General features: G+C 37.6%; 2 protein-coding genes across 8 annotated transcripts; both read right to left on the bottom strand.

The window, feature by feature from the left end:
• Positions 1-237: 237 nt before the first annotated feature.
• Positions 238-4,124, bottom strand: LOC130733731 (uncharacterized). Of its 3 annotated transcripts, none has more exons than XM_057585983.1 (8): positions 3,807-4,110; positions 3,061-3,197; positions 2,893-2,977; positions 2,614-2,784; positions 2,151-2,318; positions 1,975-2,028; positions 1,643-1,789; positions 238-760 (listed from the first exon to the last, which is right to left on the bottom strand). In XM_057585983.1, exons 2-8 carry the CDS (start codon positions 3,111-3,113, stop codon positions 368-370), a joined length of 1,071 nt encoding a protein of 356 aa, XP_057441966.1. In that variant the 5' UTR covers positions 3,114-3,197; positions 3,807-4,110; the 3' UTR covers positions 238-367. The 3 variants fall into 3 exon arrangements, with proteins under 3 accessions (XP_057441966.1, XP_057441967.1, XP_057441968.1); XM_057585984.1 differs by lacking the exon at positions 3,807-4,110 and adding an exon at positions 3,621-3,764; XM_057585985.1 differs by lacking the exon at positions 1,643-1,789 and having other exon boundaries at positions 3,807-4,124.
• Positions 4,125-4,980: 856 nt separating this feature from the next.
• Positions 4,981-12,805, bottom strand: LOC130733730 (DNA repair protein RAD4). 5 transcript variants are annotated; one of them, XM_057585978.1, is made up of 14 exons: positions 12,644-12,805; positions 12,445-12,477; positions 12,262-12,347; positions 11,818-12,111; positions 11,628-11,720; positions 10,635-10,727; positions 10,414-10,515; positions 10,041-10,090; positions 8,770-9,504; positions 7,393-7,636; positions 7,107-7,301; positions 6,859-7,011; positions 6,322-6,531; positions 4,981-5,676 (listed from the first exon to the last, which is right to left on the bottom strand). In XM_057585978.1, the coding sequence occupies exons 1-14, from the start codon at positions 12,705-12,707 to the stop codon at positions 5,278-5,280; spliced, it is 2,751 nt and encodes a 916-aa protein (XP_057441961.1). In that variant the 5' UTR covers positions 12,708-12,805; the 3' UTR covers positions 4,981-5,277. The 5 variants fall into 5 exon arrangements, with proteins under 5 accessions (XP_057441961.1, XP_057441963.1, XP_057441964.1 ...); XM_057585980.1 differs by having other exon boundaries at positions 12,445-12,557; positions 12,644-12,795; XM_057585981.1 differs by having other exon boundaries at positions 12,445-12,550; positions 12,644-12,786.
• Positions 12,806-22,672: the final 9,867 nt, after the last annotated feature.

The following is a 22,672-nucleotide window of genomic DNA, read 5'->3' as shown; positions in this document are numbered from 1 at the left end:
TACAAATACATTTGACAGTAGTATGGGAGAAAGGGGGGTGAGGAAAAAACTGATAACCCACGAGTCCAGTTGCATCATGGTGCAGTGGACAGTTCAATACTCTACTCTGCCTCTTAATTTAACAGATTATGATTACTTCATGAAAAAATAAACTTAGGTTGGACAGTTTCACAAACCCTCCCTTAAATATTAGATGCTGTCTCATTTGCACAATTAAATAAAACTGAGGAAAATAACTAAAATCACAAATGTGTTTAAAAACCAATAAGAAGTCAGGTTCCATAAAACAAGAAGCAGTACTTGTGAATTTTATAATATACTAGAATGATAGTCATAACTAATTCAGGATATTAATTAAATGCCACAGTTAGCACACCCAAGAACCCCCACAGTTAGCACCCCCAGGTCCTCCAAATTGAATCATGCATCCAGATTCTAATCCACTATATCCATAATACTGAATATCAGAACAGCTACCGTTGGCGTCTGTGAGGGATGTCTCCATTAGATAAGTTATGGGAGCTTTGTTTGGCCCGGTTTCATCTTGGTATGAAATATTCCTAAAATAACAAGCATGAACAGAATTAAAATCAGGCAAGTATCCGGATCCCATTGGAGGACTAGGAGTTTGCCGCGGAGTTGATGTTCTGCCACCCCATCCCACATGATCTGCACTGGTCATATTGGAGAATAAAGATGCTGGGAAGTATCCAACACTCCTATATTGCATAATCACCCACCAATTATTGGTTTTTGTATCCTGAACACATACACAACAAATTTTCAATATATATTACCGCCACCCTTTCAGCTAGCTACACACAAGATTGTTATCCATAAACTTTCCGGTCTAAAGGGATTCCCACAATTTACTTCTGTTGATTAACATGAATTATCATTTATCAGTGCTCACTAAGACTAATCCAAGTAATAAAAAAATTCAGAAACTTCCCAATCTAAAATTACAAGTAAACTTTCAAACAAGATTGGTTTCCCTCAACTTGTGAAAGTTTTACTTAGGGTGTGTTTGCGAGTTTTTTAGGTAGGGAAGGGAAGGCTTTGAGGGGAACTAAACAGGAGGGAAAGAGAAGGAAGGGAGCGTAAGCCCTCGTGTCGTTTGGAAACTCAAAATTCCTCCAAAACTCACAATTTGGCTGGCGGGACTCCAAAAAATAACCAAAGAAGGGTCTTGGAGAAGTTTTGGAGGGTTTTTCAAAAATTTCCCAAACCCTCACCTTATAAAAACTCTCAAACAAGGGGAGGGTTTCTCATAAGCCTCCCATTTCCCTTCCCTCCTATCCAAAACTCAACTCACAAACACAACATTAGAAGATTTGAAGTTTAAGTAGAATAAAAGTAATTGAGTGACTTAATTATAACAAGGTTAAAAAGTGAAGACTAAACTTACTGAAAAGAAATATGGGACCAAAATCAAGCATGAACCGCAAGTGTAATTAAGCCAATTTTATTTTAACATACATGTCTTAAGTTTAGTTTAGTTTCAGTAAAATAATTATTGAAATTTCAAAATCTTTTCTTATAAATATAACTAGTCTTATAAGAGTGTACTATGTAAATAGTTGGTTTTCTCTATTAAGTCTAAACACTTTTCTTATGAAATATTTTTTTGCAAGAGCATCACCAGTAAAATAGAAACATTCATCTCAACCATCACTCCATCATAGACGGATGTGTCCTGGACCTGCGCTCCGACCATAATTCCCTTGTCAATCTGAACAAAACCTGGACATAGTGTGTTGTAGCATCCAGTCTTCATGAAGTTATCTGACTGTGAATTAATGTTTATCATCGCGTAAGTTTTCAAGAAATGAATCTTCATTTTTTTAATCAACCTCAAATGACAAAAAAGTAGTGATTTTAGAACAATTTCTTTTATGGATTAATGGAGTGTTTCTGCATGGTAAATTGGTAAACAGGAAAACATAAAACAAATGAGACTAAATCTTTCCTTACCGTCCATGCAGAGTAAATATGGGTTTTATTATCACCATATAATCCTGGATCCACCTGAGATCAAAATGTGGGTTAGATTATGTATTTTTGGAATGAATACAAGTTCCATAATAAGCCGCATAAATACAAATTTTAGGATGAAAACTATTGTGATTATAGGATAAATAAAAACTCACATGCCATCCAGAGGCAATTTTATTCATCCCACCCAGTTCTCCAATTTGAACCCATATTTCAGCTGAACTTGATCGATCACTTTTAACCCTCGGGTTATAAATACTTGTAGCTCCACTAACCCCATGATATGGAGGATTTAGAGATGTTTTGAGAGACATTTCTGCAACCTACACATTCAAGAGATTCACATTAAAAAAGGGGATTATCTCCACCCTTGCAAAACCAACCATCCTAGCCACATTTATAATTAATTAAACACGAACAATGTCTGTGACACAGATCCTATAACCCAATTCAATGTGCCTTTTCTTAACAAATCATGTGCACTTTGCTTTTAGAAACTATGTAAAGTCCAATAGAGGCCACAAGCTGCTACGAGGTGGCATTTAGATTAAAACTTTCAAAATTTTCCTCAACAAGCAACTCCAAGATATGAAATTCATTTCTGCTATAAAATCTTACTTGAATGTCCAGGGTTTGGCATATGGTCTTTGAAAACCATTTGGGTTGAATGAGGTCATCTTTAGTTATCCTCCGAATAGGAACTTTTCCATTAGGACACTGGATCTTCTCAAGCCCAAATATGGGTTCAGTTGGTGAGTCCTTCACTGTTTTCTGAAAGTTAGGTTTTCTCTACAATTAAAGGGAAAAAATGAACATGAAAGAGGAAATATAATCAACCAATGATAGATAAAAACTAATTATATACTAGATTATGTGTAATTCAAACTGAATGTATACCTGCAGCTTATGATTCTTCAGTAAAGGGTGATCATGCAGGTTGTTTGTTAATGTCAATGCAATCAACCTCATATGCCAACTCTTTCTGTTGATACCAAAACTCAGTAAAAAAACAAAATTATTAAACCATGCAATGAGATCAAATGTAACAAAAACGGGATGGTATACCTGAATGCTCTTGACACGAGGCTTGTTAATACTTGGAATTCCATGAACTCCATGTCCAGTACAGCTAGTCATCAAACATAGTACAAAAAGCAGCATATTCATCATTTTGACAAATGGCTTGTCCAATCAATTATGACCTGATGATCGATCATAGTTTAGTTAGCATCACCTCTGTTTACAATGATGCTACTAGATAATGAAATTTAAAACTAATTCAAACACCAACAATAAAAGTGAATTTTTTAAAATTAACTAACTAAAATTAAGATTAAAATAACACAAAAAAAGCTCCACTGATAAATAAATATACTAACATAAATACTCTACAAATTTTTTAAATCAAACAAATTGGGCCTCTCCGCTCAACACATACACAAACACACATCTAACCCTAATTGCTCTGTCAACAAAAAAAAAGTAATTGTTGTTCAACCAGACAAACCCAATATCTAAGTTGACAAAAAAACCATATTTGTTTCTCAGCCCAACAGACATCTAACAAATTGAATGCCTATGAAACACATGCATAAGCTATTATGTCAATGAGCATTTCAGGCTACCTTCATGTACCTATACCTCTTTGCAATCCAGAGAAACAACACAAGGAAGTTTAGAAGGCTAACAAGCAGAGTGTGCTTATGTAATTTTTGTTGTCTCTCTAATTTTTTCCTTTTCTCATTTCAACTTGAAAGGGAGAAATTATGCTAAAATGAAAAGCTTAGAGCAATGTATAGCAATTAGAATACCTGTTCCTTATGCTCCTTGCTGGTTCCTTAAGAGAAAGAAAATATATCAAGACTATCAACACTCCTAATTAGCAGCACGAAAAATATGCAATCTCTCTAATTTGTTCCTTTTGCTTGCTTGTGTGCTTACCCTCCAACAAGCATCCTCTTTATCATTTCTTTGCTTACCTAACCTTCAGATCTTTTCTTCTTTTGGTATGACTCGGAGGAATATGCAATCAATTTTTTTGCTAAAGCATGCAATCACACCAACCTTTTGAATCTTTTGATATTACCGTGTGATTCATCTAATGCCAATAAATTACTAGACATGCTGTTTTCATGTGCTGCAGTGAAAAATAGTCACTGCCCGCTTGAATAAATTTAATATTTTGCATTCTTTTTTAGTCTTAAATGTTACTTTTTTGAAACGATACAGAATTATTAAAATGTTTACAAAATTGGTACACTTTATTTTTATATGTTTAAAATCAAACTTAATTCTAATATTTAAAGACAAAATTGAGCGAACCTCTCTACAATACATGGTGGCATGATGATGTTCATGATTCATCCCTTGGCCAATTTCCTTTCCAATGCAAATGACAGTAATTTCAAATGCATGGGAGAAAGCAATTACGGGAGACACATTCGGCGAAGTGGTTGGTGTAACTCAGGATGGAATTAATATCAATCCTTTTTTTTTAAATATATTGTGTTAACACTAATTGTCACTATCTAGTCTAAGGAGGCCATGACAACTCCCAAAAGGAGTAGAGAAAACATGAATACCAAAGCTAAACTGTAACGTCATACTAGTCGGTCAATCCGCTACTGAATTAATATTTCTTGGGAAGAAAGTGAAGCGAATCCCTCCATGCAGGGGCGGACCCACATTAGAACCCTCTGACCCCGGGGTCCTGGATCCGCCACTGCCTCCATGCAAGGCATCCCCTTGGCCAATTAGCCCTATGATCTCCCCATACGGATGATGAACATCACAATTCACAAGCAGAGGAAGCTAAATGGATTGCCTCCAAGGAATCAATCTCAATAACTAAAGCGAAATTGTCATCAAGAACAATCTGATCTGCCAAAAGGATTGCATAAAGCTCAGCCAGAAGAGGATTTGAAGTCCCAAGATTGTCGAAGAATCCCACAATCAAAATTTGAAGTTGTCATTTATAAAGCCCCATTGCCAAACAAAACACGCCATTTTCCTATTTAATATATTACAAATAACAAATACATTCTAGGAGTTTTGTCAGAGAAACTGTTTGACCTTTGAATATGTACATAGTACATACATCACATAATATGTGATACAACAAGTTGTAAAGCCAAAGCCATCTAAACCTTACTCACTAATAAAGCATATGAATCTCAGAAACTACAAAACAAGAGAAAAAAACTAAACAATGTCTGCCATTGCTTGAAGCATCAGTGGACTATTAAGGATCTGGATAGATGTTTCAAAATAAAATAATAAATACTATAATTCTTCTACTTGGACTGAAAATCCACATTGACATCGCTTGGTCAATAGAGAGGTTCCCTTATCAAAGCTCTCGTACTCTTTCAAAAAAACATGCTCATGGTCCTTTACTGGAGTACTTAACGATGCATCAAAATCTGCATCGCATTTCTCCACCTGATGGTGTCTTGGGTTCTGATTCTCGTCGGAACTACCACAAGCTGTGGCATTTGACACATTATCATTCATGCATTGGACATCAGATGGCATCTCTGATGACAAATGGCTGTTATAACGATTATTTAACCTTTGACGAGTTACGATGGATGAAAGAAGCTGGTACCACCGATTAAGAGCTTGGGCTTCATCCCTTCTCTTCTCATCAGCCTGACGTCTTTCCTCTTCCTCTGCATATGCCTGGGCAATGGAGAAAACAACATCAAACTTTAGAGGAGAGAGGAAAATGCAAGTGTAGTCCATTTTAGAAATAAATCTGTTAGGACCCAATTGCAAGGAATGGGACTTAAGTCCACATTGGAAGTATGAGATTCTAATGTGGGGAAGGACTTGGGCTCTCCAACTACAACAGCAAGCTTTTGCGGTATGGTTCCCTCAAGGTTCTTATCAATTGGTAACGGAGCCTTCCACCATGTCTCTCAGTCGCAAACGAACGGCGCGGGTGGTGACGCCAGTATTGCAGTGTTGGCCCAGGACTAGTCAAAGGGCTAGTGCACAGCCAGCCCGCGTGGGCACCGGAGTTGTGGAGCGTGGTGAGATGTTAGGACCCAATTGCAAGGGATGAGACTTGAGTCCCACATTGGAAGTATGGGATTCTAATATGGGGTTTATAAGGCCTAAGGCTCTCCAACTACAACAACTAACTTTTGTGGTATGGTTCCCCCAAGGTTCCTATCAAAATCTAAAAGAGGTCAAAGGATTTTCAGAATCAAGAATATTAGGTAAACAAACCCAAGCTACCATGGTTTACAATACAACAAGTTTATCGAATTATATTTAACAGAAGCAACAAAGTAGATGTTATTCAGCAAGAGAAAGAGATACCTCTAGAAGTGCATCCTTGAACTCAGCACAGACCACAATACCATCAAAGACAGGATATGAACGGCCATTTCTAAATTCAAAACCAACCATAGCGGGCGCATAATCAATCTCTAGCCTCTTGGCAACATAAAAGGCCTTCGGAAGCCTTAAGTGCACAGTGCCTGGCGGAAGACATTTCTCAGACCAAACTTCTACCTGACCACGTTCATTCTAGATGTAAAATAGGAAATGTATCTGTTAGGAACACAAATTTTATATAATCTCATAAAACAAGCAACTATGCATTTGTTTAAATACACATATGTGCATCTTCAAGTCAATTCATATGCATGTTTGTTTACAGTGCAGCGAGCGATGCAGAGGGAGCTTGAATACTTGAGTTCAAGCTCTATCAAGACCTCATTTTCCCAGAACTTTGTTTGTCAAAGAAATTTCCATAGGTTAAACAGTACAAAGGAATTTTTCATAAACACAATATCATTCATACCAACACTTTATCCTATATTTAGAGTATTCATAGAAAGTAACTGACAATACCTTGGGAACAATCCCATTCACAGCATGAGGTAGAATCAGTGGTTCCAGTTGCCACTTCCCATAAAGTTTTATATTTTCCTTAGAATCAGAGCAGCCATTGTCATCAGCTTCAGAATCTTGTACTTTCTGGGGCTTAATGGAACATTTAAGAACCTGGGTGTTTTTTTTAACAAATCATTACATGTGCATATTAAAAAAGGGGATAAAGAAAATCAGGGAAACAACAAACACTGTCAGCCAAATGAGACCTTCACAGGATGTTCATTGGGTTTCACTTGCAGTCCTTCCCGGAGCCATCTCTCTTTTGTCTTAACTGTTTGCACACAAGTCCTAGGGTAAACTGGGTGCCCTGAACAAAAGCCCAGAATTGGACCCTTTGGATGAAGTACTTGATACTTTGTAAGCCATTTTTCTATGGCATAAAGTAGATGACTTTTGTAGGCCTGCAATGGGACAAAGAGTCATATAACATAGAATCGACTCACCATCTACAATATCAAACTACATGTTTGCAAAGGCTACATGCAAAACTACCTGCTGGTTGGTTGGAAGAGGCTCAGTTAATGCTCTAGTTTCTAACTCAATATCCTCAAGAGAACTCCTTGAAGGAGCAGAAGAATCCATCATGTTGGCTTCTGTAGCAACGATTTGGTTTGTTCTTGAAAGAACCACACCTTCAGTTGCGCCAGACTCCAAGTCTCTCAGTGGAGCCAACACTGAATCCCACCATGTTGAATTAACTCGTTGTGGTGCTATCTTGTACCACTTCATACAGTACCTAAAATGTCAATATCACAATATGTACTAGCATCTTCAGGCAATCAGGTGCAACTTTGTGAAAAAAGTCACTAGCCTTATTAAAGCAATATATTAGCAGCAAGAGTTTAGTAAGAGCTAAAACAATAGAAAAGAACCAATGAAAAATATCACGTTAAAAAGGAGGTGTGTAACATAACCCCCCCATATTCTCCTGTTATTTCAAAATCATGACTATGACAACTATTATTACACTACATGAATGAGTCCCTTATTCCAAAACTACTTTCCCTCCTCCCAACTACCTTAATTATACTGTAGCTTCCAAGTAACAATTTTCTCAGTTAGTAACAACAGAAAGATCCCCTCCCTTAAGGATAATGTGTTAGAAACCCAATTGCAAGGTATGGGACTTGAGTCCTACATTGGAAGTATGGGACTCTAATGTGGGGTTTATAAGGCCTTCGGCTCTCCAACTACAACAACTAGCTTTTGTGGTGTGGTTCTCCCAAGGTTCTTATCAATTGGTATCAGATCCTTCCTCCATGTCTCTCAGCTGCAAACAAGCGGCGCGGGTGGTGATCCGGCATTGCTGTGTTTGCTCAAGACTAGTCAAATGGCTAGTGCACAGCCAGCCCGCGTGGGCGCCGAGGCTGTGGAGTGTGGTGGGATGATAGGAACTCAATTGCAAGGTATGGGGCTTGAGTACCACATTGGAATATGAGATGCTAATGTGGGGTTTATAAGACCTTGGACTCTCCAACTACCACAGCTGCTTTTTGTTGTGGTTCTCACAAGGTTCTTCTCACAATGATCCCCTCTTTTCTATCATTTCTCCTCTCACAAACCTTCTTAATAGGATGTCTGTCCTTATCCCTAGTAAACAACTTATTCATTTTAAACCTTGTCCCGTGTTGCCTTTATTTTAGAGGCCCAAGATGTCTTCAATTGAATTTTGTGCCAGTCTTGTGTGTTAGTCTCCAAGATACAAATCATTTATTACATGATAAACTTCAAAAAACAAACAAGATAGCAATTTGAGTAGTAAAATGCTGATGGATTATGCAGAATATCAAGAATTTGACTAGTGTTAAAAAAGTTGCTAAACCATCACTACATTCATGCTGAACATATACAAAGGAGAAAATATAAAACCTGCGGGTCACATCTTTGGCCCCCTGTCCAGCAAAAGCAACAACATATCTCAAAGATGTTTTGCACGCAGCAACCATGGCTTCGACCTTGTCCTCTCCATCAATAATCATATTAACAGCATCAATATGCACCCACTTTCCTGTCAAATTTTCTTGACTGCAATAGATTTCTGCCCAGTACAGAGGAGATCCTACTTTCATTGATCCAACTGCCGTCGAAATTACTTGAGGGGAGGTTGAAGATTCTTCACCTTTAATTATTTTCATCCTTTTTGATGGACAAGAAACATTTGATGACTCAGCATTCACTCCTGACTCCATTTTATTCTCCGAACATTCAACCGCTGTAGCAGAAAGAGCCATTTCCAACTGCATCTCATATTCAAGATCCCCTTTCCTCTTTGGTTTATGAGATTTGTCAATGGCATATGATTCAGGGTTATTGTCGTGTGCCTTGGAAGTTGGCGAGTTTGTCACACTTTGATTCAAGTCTTTAGCAACAGGAGGATCTTTAGACCGAGTCATGTGGCTTGTTGTACAGGCTTTCTTACTTTTCAATGAACGGCCAAGAGAACTTTCACCGACTACTTCTCTCTCATTAGAAGATAATGATTTTTTCGGTGACTTGAAATCCAATTTTAGCTTAGATATCATTGGGGTAGAAGTACTAAATATCCCCTTACTAGATCCACTTGCAACTGGTTTAATAGAAGCAACATCCAAAATGGACACAAACCTGAAATATGCCTTTGATAAGAAATTTAAATCCACATATATCCACACGAAGACTAAAAAAGAAAGAATAAATTTTCTATCAACCAGTAGTGCTTGGGGATAGTATTGAGTGACACACACATACATGGAATTGGACCTTTATTCTTCTACAAACTTTTCATATGGAGAGATCAAAATGTAACTGTTTTGTTATTATTCTCATCTTTCCTGTTTTAGACTCATTACATGCTATTTCACTGTTTGAATATTATCAATTTATCATTTCCGTCCCAAATAATAATAAGTTAGATCTTACAGGTGATTAAAGAAAGATTTTTTTAGAGAATAATTCTTAGAAACCCATTTCCAAGGATTGTTTCATCAGTTAGAAACAAACAATATTAATTATTTAATACAATGGAATTTTCTATCAAAAGGAAAAAGACTCTTAACCTTGCCCTCACACTACTGAATGTACAATTTTTTCACACCAACAATATAATAAAATTAATCGATGAACTAAAGAAAGATAACCTTTAATGTGCTCTAATGGCATACCTGGCTGTAAGATTTAAAGCTCTAAATAGTGCCACTGCTAAAGCTGCAATCTGCAATTAAAATAAAAAATCGTTGGTAAATTTATTATCCTCAAACTACTAACTCTATGAAATATAGAGATGGCACAACCACAACCAACACATTCTTAATAAACTGTATCTGGCTAGTCGCCACTGTTTTAGGTTAAACCAACTATAAGCAGATTAAGAGGGTATTTAAAAGACCATCAAAGCCTTTCAACCATTTATATGCCTGGTTAACCGTATTAAAATAAATGTAAACCTTTCTAAAGAACGAACTTAAAATCTAGTCAAGTATACAAACAGGAAGTAAATATAGAAAAACCACAAAGCTCTATTAAAAAGAGATCTACCTCTTCAGGACTACCTTCATGTGATTCTAAAGCTGACGCCAAAGCAAAGTGTGGTGACTTGTCTTCATTTGCACAGTTTTTAACATGGAAATTATCATGGAACTGCAAGTGTTATAGACATGGAATCAAACAAGGGAGAGCAAGTGGTATTGCATGAATCCACCCAAGACTGCCCGCTAAATGCAACAAAATAAAATGGATACAAGTTAATCAAACCATACCCATACTATTAACGGATGTAAAGCTTTTGAAGTGAGCTCTGTGACATTTGATAGCTGGAGCAAGTGCGCTGGAAGTAGAGAAAGCAAAGAAGCCTGCCATAATCACGAAATGAATAAGTAGACAAGCAATTCTTGAGTAAAAAATGCTTTAAAATTCAATTAAGAAAAAAGAATCAAGCTAAATTGAATCATGCACAAACTCAATTAAAGAAGATACTGTTAAGGGATACCCTCATACGCTCAGTGATGGAACTACGTGGAGCAAAATGACGGTAGTCAGCCCCCAAGAGAAAAAAGTTCCTCAACAAAATGGCATTACAATGGTGTTCCCCCCCCCCCCCCCCCAAAAAAAATCTTCTACTACCTACATCAATTAGCTATTGTTATTTTTCTTAATACGTGTTAAATTTCCGACCCCCATGCCTATTTTTTCTACTTCCTTCCCTGCATATGCTAACACATCATCAGGAAAGCCCAATATGAACAGCTGATTTTAAAAGTACAAAGGAAAAATCAGATTGAGAAATTGAACTCTAGCTTATCAGAAAAAGAGGATGTTAGGGAAGCAAAGGAATGATAATGCCATGATACAACATATAATATCTATTAGAAATATATAACTTTTATAAAATCATTCATGTCTCTACAGTCTATACCCAACAGCCTAAGCTTTTGGAATAGCTGATTCAAGATATGGTATCAAAGCCTTTATAGAAATTGGTTTAGAGTTCGATCCGTGTCGCCCCTCATTATTCTAATAAAGAATTGAACTTCAGCACAAGGTAAGCAGTCTATGTGCATTGTTAACGCTTCAAGGCTATCGGGCTCTTGCATGACAGGACATATAAAAAAATATAGTCTAAAATCACCCATGTGTTTTCACCCAACAACTTAAACTTTTAGGATACTTGATTCATGATAATAACAATGGAAATATAAATCATTTATTATATTCAGAAGAGTTTTTTATCTGTTAAAAAAAAAAGAGCTAACCTGAATAAGAGGATCATCACAAGCACTGTCTATTAATCTTCCACGAGCAAGTAAACAAAGCAAATGAGCCTTGTGCACTAGTTCAGCCAATTCCTGAAGAATTTACACAATACTATTAGAAAGCGCTAAAACCTTTTTTATACTAAAACACTAAAACTAACTTCACTGTTGTTTAAAGATAGCATTTAACCTTATCTTCAGCAGAAGCTCGACGTATTTGTTTCCGTACAGCTGAATCAGGGGTCACATTCAATTCAACAGTCACAGGACGATCATCCATAGCAACTGCACCATCTTCCCAATCTGAGTCATGCAGTTCTTCCTTTTCATCCAAGAAGCCCTGGCCTAAACTTACATGATTACGCTTCTTCTCTGCAGAAACATTTCCAATGGAATTTCCACCACAATGTCCAACTTCTGAAGTCTGTGGTTGAAGAATTTGTTCCGAAACTTGACTTCCATTTATTTCTGGCTCAACCTCAGGCTAGAATAAGATCAGAAGAACTGGATTTCATCATGATTATACAATCTCAAACGCGAAAAATGAAGTTAAATCACGTTAGCCAATTCATCAGAAGTCCAGAAGAACTGAACCACACAAATTATGAACAAGCAACAAGTTTGGAGGCCCAACCTTGTTCTTTTTCTTGGAAGATCCAACTTTATTAGCACGGCGTAAAAGTTTTCCCACAGCCTCCCGAGATATTTCGGTCAGTGTTTCTGAAATCAAACATAAAAATTGATCAGCCATGAGTGAAATCATATGGACAAGATATCATCAAACCATTGTCACTAGGTAATTGAAATTGGTTCCCACCTTCCGGGCGATGCGGGGATCTAGTTTCATCTCCTGCCAGTTTGACAGGAAACATAAATCAAAGCATGCCTCAAACGCATATATCGAAGTTCATACATACCATAAACTGAAAGCTAAGACAAAACCCCTCATACTATTGTTGTGATTTATAAGAAACAGAAGAGAAAACTGAAGATGCGAAAATCGAGAAGGGAAGTACCTGACGGTGAGGGTGAGGGTAGAGACGGCCTCTTCCGCTGTGAACCGCTTCCTCTACGCGGCATTCTCCTCCTTCTTCTTCTTCGACGGGAAGTGAAACTCGTCGCGCCCAAAATTGTGGTTCACGCTACGTGCACCTGCACCGCTAGTGTCCAATAGAAGTGGTCCTGTCCATGAAAAGCCCAAACACATGCCTACTTGGTTGGGTAGGAGGAAGTCCAAGGATCGATTCCTGAGAGGTGCAATTTATCTTTTCGATGTACCAATTCATCATTTAAAAAAAAAGAGTATTTACTATTTTGCATCTTGATTGTTCTTTCAGCATTAGAACTAGTAATACATATTAAAAAAATTATAATAGGCTATCTAGCCATTTTGGGCTGGGCCCTTTTTCATTGAGATGGATATCAATAAATAAATCCCACATACTTGGATAACAAAGAAGACAAAGACACAAATAAAATACACCAAAATTACTAACTCACTAACAAAAACAATATACTGTAATTTATTTCTCTCAAAATAGGTGTACTGTTGTAGTATCACTAATGTGTCAAAAAGACCCGTTCTTTTGGGCATGGTAATGGCAATTCCGCGTGCGATTCCTCGTGGTGTTGATGTTCAGTTCCGGTATGCCCCAATAGAAGCGAATCTAGTAGTCGACAGCCTTACTAAGGCAGCTCACGTGTTTGGTTTTGGTGTTCATTTGTTGCACACTCCCCTCGCGGAATGTCGCCACCTTCTGTACCAGGACGGGGATGAAGCGGTAGCTTCTCTCCGTGCTCCTGTTTCTTAGCGTTTTTTCGCTTTCGGGGACTTGCCCCTTCATGTCACCAAAAAAAAACCCGTTCTTCCTCTTCTCCTGCAGCGTTACTTTTTTCATTCTCCAGAATCTTCTCCACAATGCACATACACATGAGGAAAAGAAAGAACAAGCATGCCCACTCAAGCTGATATAACAGCATAAAACATGATGCAAAAACCCTAAAGGCCCAAAAGTAGCCCCCTAAAACCAAATCCAGAGAGACTAAAAGACTTCTGAGCGAAAGAGGTGTGTATCCTTTTGAACAGCGCTCCCATATATCACGCTCTCTTTCGTTCTTATTTTTTTAAACAAAACATTGCTCTCATTGCAATAACTGATTCAATCCTACAATTGAAGTCTTAATGGGGTTCGATCTCCTCCCATCAAGGTACTCATGTGCTTTTCAAGTCTTAAAATTTAGGTGACTAGTTTATGGCTGTGTTTTGTTTACGAGTCTAGTTATGATTCTTTCTTGGCATTTTTTTTATACATATTGAAAATATAAATTGCGTTATCCAAGTATTGATTCATGGATCTCCCTCACCTAAACCCTTTATCCCATAACCACTTATTCATGTGTGCATCCAAACACTAAATAACTTTTTTGTTGTCAAAACTAAATAGCTTATTAATGATGCATCTAAAGACTTAGAGGCTGGTTCAAGGTTTTTTGAACACAAGTCTAATATGGCCCAGGATGGAACGAAAAAATAATTTAACAAGTAATGGGCCAGTAGGATTATATCTTTGTTTATACTCAGCTTCAGGTAACTTTTGAAGCCTAACGAGACAGAGAAAGAGAGATAGTTTTATGTGGGTGAAGAGAGTGAGAGAGGTGAACTTATTTGACCAATGACCATGTATGTATTAATTACAAAACCAGTAGCCCCTGCCTTTGCTAGTGGTGCCAAAAGCATCCTGTGCAAGTTGGTCTGAATGGTTCTGGTAGATGGAAAGATGGTGAGAAGTAGAAACCAAGGTTTGCATGAAAATGGTAAAAGTGGAGCAATTCAAAGCAGCAGAGACCAATTTTTATTTTTATTTTATATAAAAGAAGTAAGTTAATTAAAGAAACTTAGGTTAAACATGCAAAATCCTCTTCAACCTGCTAAAAAAAAGTAGTAGGTAAAACAAAAATGACATTAAATGAATAGGGCTTGCCAATTAATTTCTTTGATTTTCAAACTAAGTCCAACTATCTAGTTAGTTAGAGTTTTGTCTTACATGCACTAAGCAAAAATTGCTGCCTGAAATTGGACCTTCCTCAAGTTATTTTCCAACGTATCTGCTAAAAAACAACATCGATCGATCATTCATGCTCTTGCTCCAAAGGCCTAACCATAATAATTAAGCTATAAAGACTGGTGACTATGACACCAAATTGGTGTAAACTACTAGATAGTGGCGTTAAGAAAAACTACGAGAGATACATACAAATGAGAGATAAGTACATGTGATGTGATAGATGATAGAATAATATTTGGTCGACTCTCCAAACATATTTATATTTAGTAAAATAGTGAAAAAATGAGAGATAAGATATATGATATGATAAAAGTTGAAAGAATGAATGAATATTAAATAAAAGAGAAATGTGAAGTGTAAATAAATCGATACTCTAAACGATATGACAATACATGTATAACTTAATAAGAGTTTCTTTTTTAATAAATGAAGTAAATGTAATATTAAGGGTATCAAATGAATCCACTAACCCAACACCCGTATAAACACAAACGCAACAATGTCACTTATTTTACAAAGCTTATGCTCAATTGTGTTTGGTCCAATTTAAGCTTAAAAGTAATTTATTGACAAAAAAAAAGCTTAAAAGTAATATAGCTTGAAAGTGAAAAGAAAATGGCCCAACATACCTAGGGTTGTAAAGTATTTTTCATTGCAAGGAAATAAAGCTTTTTTTTTTGCTAGGAATTAATGGAGGAAAGGATGGAATTTTCCTTTATAAAGCCCAATTGCTGAGTAAGTTGCTGACGGAAACAAGGACCCAGGTCTTCCAATCAAAGTCAACAACTAAACCCTTTGTCCTGCCTCTACTAGACACTAGTCCACTTAGATGATGCTGAATCTGCACCCACTTGTTCTTACACTCCATAGATTTATTTATTTAATTTTGGTTTTTGTACATCAGTATATATGATGATATTCATAGTTTTCAATTTTCATACTTTTTTTATTATAGAAATAAACATTAAGGACTGTGCATCAAAGAAATTGCTTAGTACAATGCTTAATATGGTACACTCACATAAGGGCATTTCTCTGCGGAACCGTATAGCTTGGCCTTCGAAATAATCTCTCAAGCTGTGTCTTCCTTATTTTGCAAATGGCATTTCCCTAAGTGAAGTAATTTCAAAATTTTTCGTATTAACTTAGAGCAATTTTAAAAAATAAAACAACACCAATTAATTTAAACATAAACTCCTAATATTTTAAACTTGACAAAAGGGAGTAACTTTTGAAAAGAAAATTATCTAAAATCATAGAACCTCTACTATTTCTATTGTCCACATAAGAGTAATTTAATTAGCATCCCTTAAAAAGCTTACCTCATGATTATAACAATGGACAAGCAAAGCGAACTTGGATGGACACAACTGACCACATGTTTCGGTTTTAACTCTTACCTCCCTCAAAGTTGAGGATTTGAATATCATAAATCAAGTAAAATCTCAGTTTGTAGGCAACTCTTCTACCACTTTTCATTAAAAAAAAAGGCACTTTTTTTATAGGTAAATATTAATTGTTAGGACTAAGTGCAGGTATCAAAAATTGTTTTGGTCAAAAAAATATTTTTAATAGAGTTGTCTAAATGACCTTAAAAAAAACTTGGGTTAAACAAAAATTACAATTACAAATGCTGAGATTAGCCTTTCAAAAAAAAAACAAATGCTGAGAGTAATCGACTAAAATTAATATTTTTTCTCTATGGTTTTTTTTATTTTGTCCCTCAATGAAAGCATAACATTTAGTAAGAAATTTTAACCACTAAGAAAAACATGTTAACTTTCAAGGGAGTGATTTTTCTATACATAATAATAAGGGTCGGGAATGAATTCTCTCATGTCAAAATTTTCTTATATTTTTCATGTTGAAAAATGTGTCTATCTTTATAATTATAGGTATGCATTAATTAGTTATAGGTGAAACCCTTATTGATCATCTTCAACATAAAGCTTGCTTACTAGCATGAGTTTTATTTTTTGGAATCATAACATGAGTTTGATATTGAGCCATTAACTTCATGAGCATAAGGGAAAGGTACGTAGTAGCTCGACATTGGCCATTAACTTCATTAGGTCCGAGAGGAATATTATAGTTTATTTTTCTCCAGCTTTATTTATGATAGTCTACAATTAATTAGTCTGTTATATTCAGTTTCTTTAAGATTTCTCAAGATAGGATGTTGCCACTTGAAAATCATCACTTAATTCTACGAACTTAGTCTTCTATAAATTGTAATGACTAAAAGTAAGGAAGGTATGCATAAAATGAGCTTGCTCGCAATTTCTTTTTGTATTCTATATAGTTTTACTTGCTTTGCTAAGGTTTGAAACAAAAAATTAGCATGCTATTGCTTGGGCTGTGTTTGATCAAAACTACAAGGAAGGAAGTGCTACTTTACTTGGTGCAGGACTTCATTTTCCATTAGGCTAAAACTGACCTATTCCTGCAAAATTTAAGAAAGAATATTAACACGTTGACAAAAAAAAAACGGAAGAACATTAACATAATCAATTCCCTGAAATTAATAATCGCATAGTAGGTAGGTTAGAAACCATGTATATGAGGAAACTACACATTATGATTCGAACAAAAATTCCTATAATATAAAATAAAATCCAACATCCCAAGGGCAATCCAAAAGGCGTGACTTCCATTCCACACATCCAGACACCCCTGCGCCTATGTCTGTGACAAAGGCATCCTTTTCTTCGCAGGCTGGAACCTTGACTTTATTGTTTCATCCTTTACCTTCAATTTCAGAACAATTGTTTTGGAAGCAAACATACATAAGTATAATTGAAAGGCATGTACCGATTAGTGCAGCGATTAAAAATTACTACAAATTAAATTCAGGTCATGATTAAGAATTACTCTTTTTCTAATCAGTTTTTGCATATTTTTGGAACCCATATTTTCACCATTCTTTGCTGCTACAACAGGGGGGACCGCACTCAATGCAGAAATGGTACAGAGAGGACCGAATCACCAAAATGATGATTTTTGCTGTAAATATTAGTTTAGGTGTATCTCAATTCTATTTTGACTTTCAACACTTCAAGACATGTACTTAATTATTGGTTCTTAATATCAACATATTATCAGTATCACGAAGGAAAGTAAGGCACCAATTTCTTTGTTGTTACGTACGTTACAAGAAAAATCGATATTAATGTTCAAAATATATGCCGATCACAATGCCGACACTAATTTAAACTTGTTAGAGTCATCTTGACCAATGCAACACTGACTCAAAATGAGGTTTACAGAAAAAACTCATAAACTTTTGAGTCAAACCCTCCGATGTTAACTTGCGGGAGTTGATACTTAGCGTCAGTTGAAAACCAACGTGAAACTCACTGGAAAACATAGCTTCCACTTATCAACATGTAGCGACGGTTATCGGGCGACACTAAATTTGTCGGTGAACGATGCGACGACACTGATCAACGCAATGTTTTCAGTATATGATCGTTACGCGGACCTTGAGGCTTAGTTTCGGCTCTGTCTGATGATAATGTGTTAGGTTGGGGCTCATTTTATGAGATCTCGCTTTAGCTGATATAAAATACCATAGATTTATCCGTCCATGCTTCCAGTATCCCCAAAATTATTTCTAATTCTTGTCTTCTTTCTTTGTCTCTCTCCCTTTCGTCGCTCTCTGCCGCTACATGTACCCCCTCCTCGGCACCGTCGTCACCCTCCTCCTCCACCCCTTTCCCTTGTCTACCCATTATGGAATTATCCTCGCCACCCTCCTCCGCCGCTATGAGCCGCTCTCGTCCATCCTCCTTTGTCATTGTCACTCTCTTTTCAAAGAAGCTACCTATCTCGCCGCTCCTCCCCCAAATCCTCTTCTATCACGCCTCACCATCACCCCCACCCTATCGCTGCTCCTCCCGCACCATCCTCCGTTGCCATGAGCTACCCTCTTCCTCCGCCACTATTAGGGTCCTTATGCCCCTCCCTTCTGCCAAACAACATTAACAAGTATAACAACCCAAAGGAAAAACAAAACTTCTTGAAAGAAACATTCGAAAGGCCCAACTCCCTAGTAATTAAATAAGGTTTTATTTTTTATTTCCGAATGATCAGAACCAAGCTAACTGTGCTTTTTGGGCCAACAAAAAATCCATTCACCACAAGGGACCAACATCCAAACCATGATGAAAGCTGACACAAAGAGGGTTCACATATATGCAGATCGAGACTTGAGAGTAAAAATAGAAAATGTTTTCAACATTTTAGTAAAATCAATGAAACAAATAAGTAAAATGGGTGATGAAGAAAAGGTAGAACAAGAAGAAAATCTTTTTTTGAACTCATCCAAACAACATTAACAAGTATGACAGCCAAAAGGAAAAACAAAACTTCTTGAAAGAAACATTCGAAAGGCCCAACTCCCTAGTAATTAAATAAGGTTTTATTTTTTATTTCCGAATGATCAGAACCAAGCTAACTGTGCTTTTTGGGCCAACAAAAAATCCATTCACCACAAGGGACCAACATCCAAACCATGATGAAAGCTGACACAAAGAGGGTTCACGTATATGCGGATCGAGACTTGAGAGTAAAAATAGAAAATGTTTTCAGCATTTTAGTAAAATCAATGAAACAAATAAGTAAAATGGGTGATGAAGAAAAGGTAGAACAAGAAGAAAATCTTTTTTTGAACTCATTCTATTTTGTAGTCTAGTTTTTGAAATTATTAAATTGCTTTTCCAATTTTCAACAGTAAAATAATATAGCGGCTAGGTTGCACGGATATGGGTACGGTGCCAAGGTACGACAATTTTATAAAATCCTGGGTACTAATACGCTAGTATATATATATATATATATATATATATATATAATATGTATATAATATAGAAAAATTATGGGATAGTGAACCTGGGAACGATAGGGGGTAAGTATACTTGGTTCAGGAAATAATAACCGATTGGTTTTGTCGAAGAGGTTGGACCGTGCTTTGGGGGATACAGCGTGGTGTATTGCTTTTCCGGAAGCCTATGTCGAAGCCCTTCATCGCATTCATTCGGATCATTGCCCTCTCCTTATCCATTATAGTGTTGTTGAGATTGTGAATATCGATCGACCCTTCCGTTTTTTAGCTGCTTGGGCCAACAATGATATATACACACCTCATTTTTAAAACACTTCATTTCCACCCATTTTTATTTTTATCTCTCTCCTCTTATCATCTATCACATCTCATACTTTCTCTCTCTTACTTTTCCTTTTCTTCATTTCTCTCTCTTCATTCCACCTCCAAGAGAGGTGTGAATGGAACATTATTCCTGCTTGGGCAGACCATCCTCAGTACAAGGGGGTGGTGGAATCAACTTGGAACGTAGGGGAGGAAGATATTGCTGGGAAACTTAACGAGGTTCAGATTCACTCTTGCGCTTTTAATAAGGAAGTGTTTGGCAACATTCTTAAGCGCAAGCGGTGGGTGGAAGGTCGTTTGTGGGGGTTCAAAGGGAGCTCATTTATCGGGTGACGTCCGATATGACTCGTTTTGAAGCTGAATTGCAAGCTGAATGTAGATCTAATTCTTAAGCAAGAGGAGCTTCTCTGGTACCAAAAGGCCCGAGAAAATAGAGTCAGATTTAGGGATAGGAACACAACATACTTTCATGCCCATACTGTTATTAGAAGAAAGAGAAACATAATTCTTCGGCTTAGACTTGGCGATGGATCTTGGTGTGATGATCGTGACACCTTAATGGTTGAAATTCGAAATTATTTTCAAGGTCTTTTTGCGGCGGATACTAGCCTTCCTAGCACTTCTCCCTAGTCCGATTTGGTTCCTATGTTATCAGCAACGGAGAATCTTCTTCTGGACTCCCCGGTGCTCAAAGAGGAGGTGCGAAAGGATCTAATGATGATGAGATCCTTGGCAGCGTCAGGCCCCAATGGCTTTTATCCCTTCTTCTTCAAGAAATATTGGGAGTTGGTTGGTGATGATCTCTGGAGAGTGGTTCGTGATGCTTTCGATTTTGGTAGAATTGATGATAAGCTTTTGGAAACTTTGATTGTGCTCATTCCAAAAGTGGATATCCCGTCGACGGTGAAAGAATTCCGACCGATCAGTCTCTGTAACATGGCATATAAATTGATAACCAAGGTGATGGTCAATAGAGCTCGGCCTTTCCTAAACTGACTGATTGGTCCTATGCAAAACATCTTCCTTCCGGGTAGAGGTACGATGGGTAATGTTTTCTTAGCTCAGGAGATCATCCACTATATGGGTTCTTCTTCAGCTAGGAAGGGAACTTTGGCCTTCAAGATCGATTTGGAGAAAGCGTATGATAATGTTTCCTGGGTCTACCTGAAGGAGACATTGGAGCATTTTGGTTTCTCATATAGATTGGTTCAGCTTATCATGAGGTGTATGAGTGGCTCTACTCTTTAGATTTTGTGGAACGGGTCTCGCCTTCCCTCCTTTAAAACTGGGTGTGGCCTAAGGCAAGGGGTTCCCCTCTCCCCTTATATGTTCGTCTTATGCATGGAGCGGTTATCAGTTAATATTCACATGCTTGTGGATTCGGGTTTGTGGAAGCCGATTAGAATTTCTCCGGGAGGCCCCCCAATATCTCATCTTTTTTTTGTCGATGATGTGCTCTTGTTTTGTCAAGCAACAACCATTCAGGTTCAGTTGGTGGCGGAGACGCTTAGGAACTTTTGTCAAAATTTTGGTTTGAAAATTAACATGTCTAAATCCAAAGCTATTTCTTCCAAAGGGGTTAGTCATATTGTGAGGGAGGTGATCCGCAGCATAACCCCGATTCCCTTTGTTCATGACCTAGGTAAATATCTTAGATTTCCTTTGGCGAGAGGAAGGATCTCAAGGGGAAGGTTTAATTATTTGCTTGACAATATTTAGCGGAAATTGGCATCTTGGAAGACAAATTTACTTCACATGGCGGGGCGTGTGTGTTTGGCTAAGTCAGTGATAACCGCTATTCCAACTTACACCATGCAGGTTTTCTGGCTTCGTAGGAGCATCACTAACAAAATTAACTAGATGATGAGGGGATTTGTGTGGGCTAAGAGAAATGGTCTTCACGGTTGGCATCAGGTGAATTGGAATACTATAATTGTAACATCATGATCTGATGACTGGCCTCACGGTAACAACACGAGTCTTTTCAGTGCGCTTAGTCCTCACTCGCGCACTTCCGGGGAAAACTTCCTAGGAGGTCACCCATCATAATATTACTACAAGGCTAGCACACTTAACCATGGAGTTCTTATGAGTTGGGCTCCCGAAAAGAAGTTGCAACTTATTGTTATGGGTAGTACAATCAAATCATATATGTCTTCCTCAACTGTATAGTCCATCCCTACACAATCTCGGAATGCCTCTTGTTCGTGTGCAAGATCGGTTCATTCATGTGTCGCTCTGCCTAGAAGCCTGCCAGGAGCCGCTCCTTGTTCGTACCTCACTGCACCGGCGATAACTCCCCGCCCTCGTCGGCCCCGGGTGTCACACGCCCACCAGCTTCCGCTTGGTTCGTCCCTGAACCACACTGTACTGGGAGAGGTCGGCTCTGATACCATTTGTAACATCCCGATCTGACGACTGGCCTCACGGTAACAACACGAGTTTTTTCAGTGCGCTTTGTCCTCACTCGCACACTTCCCGGGAAAACTTCCAGGAGATCACCCATCATAATATTACTCCAAGGCTAGCACACTTAACCATGGATTTCTTATGAGTTGGGCTTCCGAAAAGAAGTTGCAACTTGTTGTTATCGGTAGTACAATCAAATCTTATATGTCATCCTCAACTGTATAGTCCATCCCTACACAATCTTGGAATACCTCTTGTTCGGGTGTGGTGCGTCCCTCCACATAGAAGGCAATCAATCCTCGCCCTCGTCAACTCAGGGTGTCATAGGCCCACCAACTTCCGCTTGGTTCGTCCTCGAACCACACCGTACTGGGAGAGGTTGGCTCTGATACCATTTGTAACCA

This window comes from Lotus japonicus, chromosome 1 (genome assembly GCF_012489685.1).
Source record: "Lotus japonicus ecotype B-129 chromosome 1, LjGifu_v1.2".
NCBI lineage: Eukaryota > Viridiplantae > Streptophyta > Magnoliopsida > Fabales > Fabaceae > Lotus > Lotus japonicus.
Note: the sequence above shows the minus strand (reverse complement) of the source record. Positions and strands in the feature narration are given on the sequence as shown.

Excerpts from the sequence above, each read along its gene's own strand:
- LOC130733730 (XM_057585978.1), bottom strand. The coding sequence starts at position 12,707 with ATGCCGCGTAGAGGAAGCGGTTCACAGCGGAAGAGGCCGTCTCTACCC. Across the intron at positions 10,516-10,634 it reads TACATCCGTTAATAGTATGG|TTCCATGATAATTTCCATGT; the intron begins GTATGGTTTGAT and ends TAACACTTGCAG. Across the intron at positions 7,637-8,769 it reads GCCAAAGATGTGACCCGCAG|GTACTGTATGAAGTGGTACA; the intron begins GTTTTATATTTT and ends TTGACATTTTAG.
- LOC130733731 (XM_057585983.1), bottom strand. The coding sequence starts at position 3,113 with ATGGAGTTCATGGAATTCCAAGTATTAACAAGCCTCGTGTCAAGAGCA. Across the intron at positions 2,978-3,060 it reads CTCGTGTCAAGAGCATTCAG|AAAGAGTTGGCATATGAGGT; the intron begins GTATACCATCCC and ends TGGTATCAACAG. Across the intron at positions 2,785-2,892 it reads TGAAGAATCATAAGCTGCAG|AGAAAACCTAACTTTCAGAA; the intron begins GTATACATTCAG and ends CTTTAATTGTAG.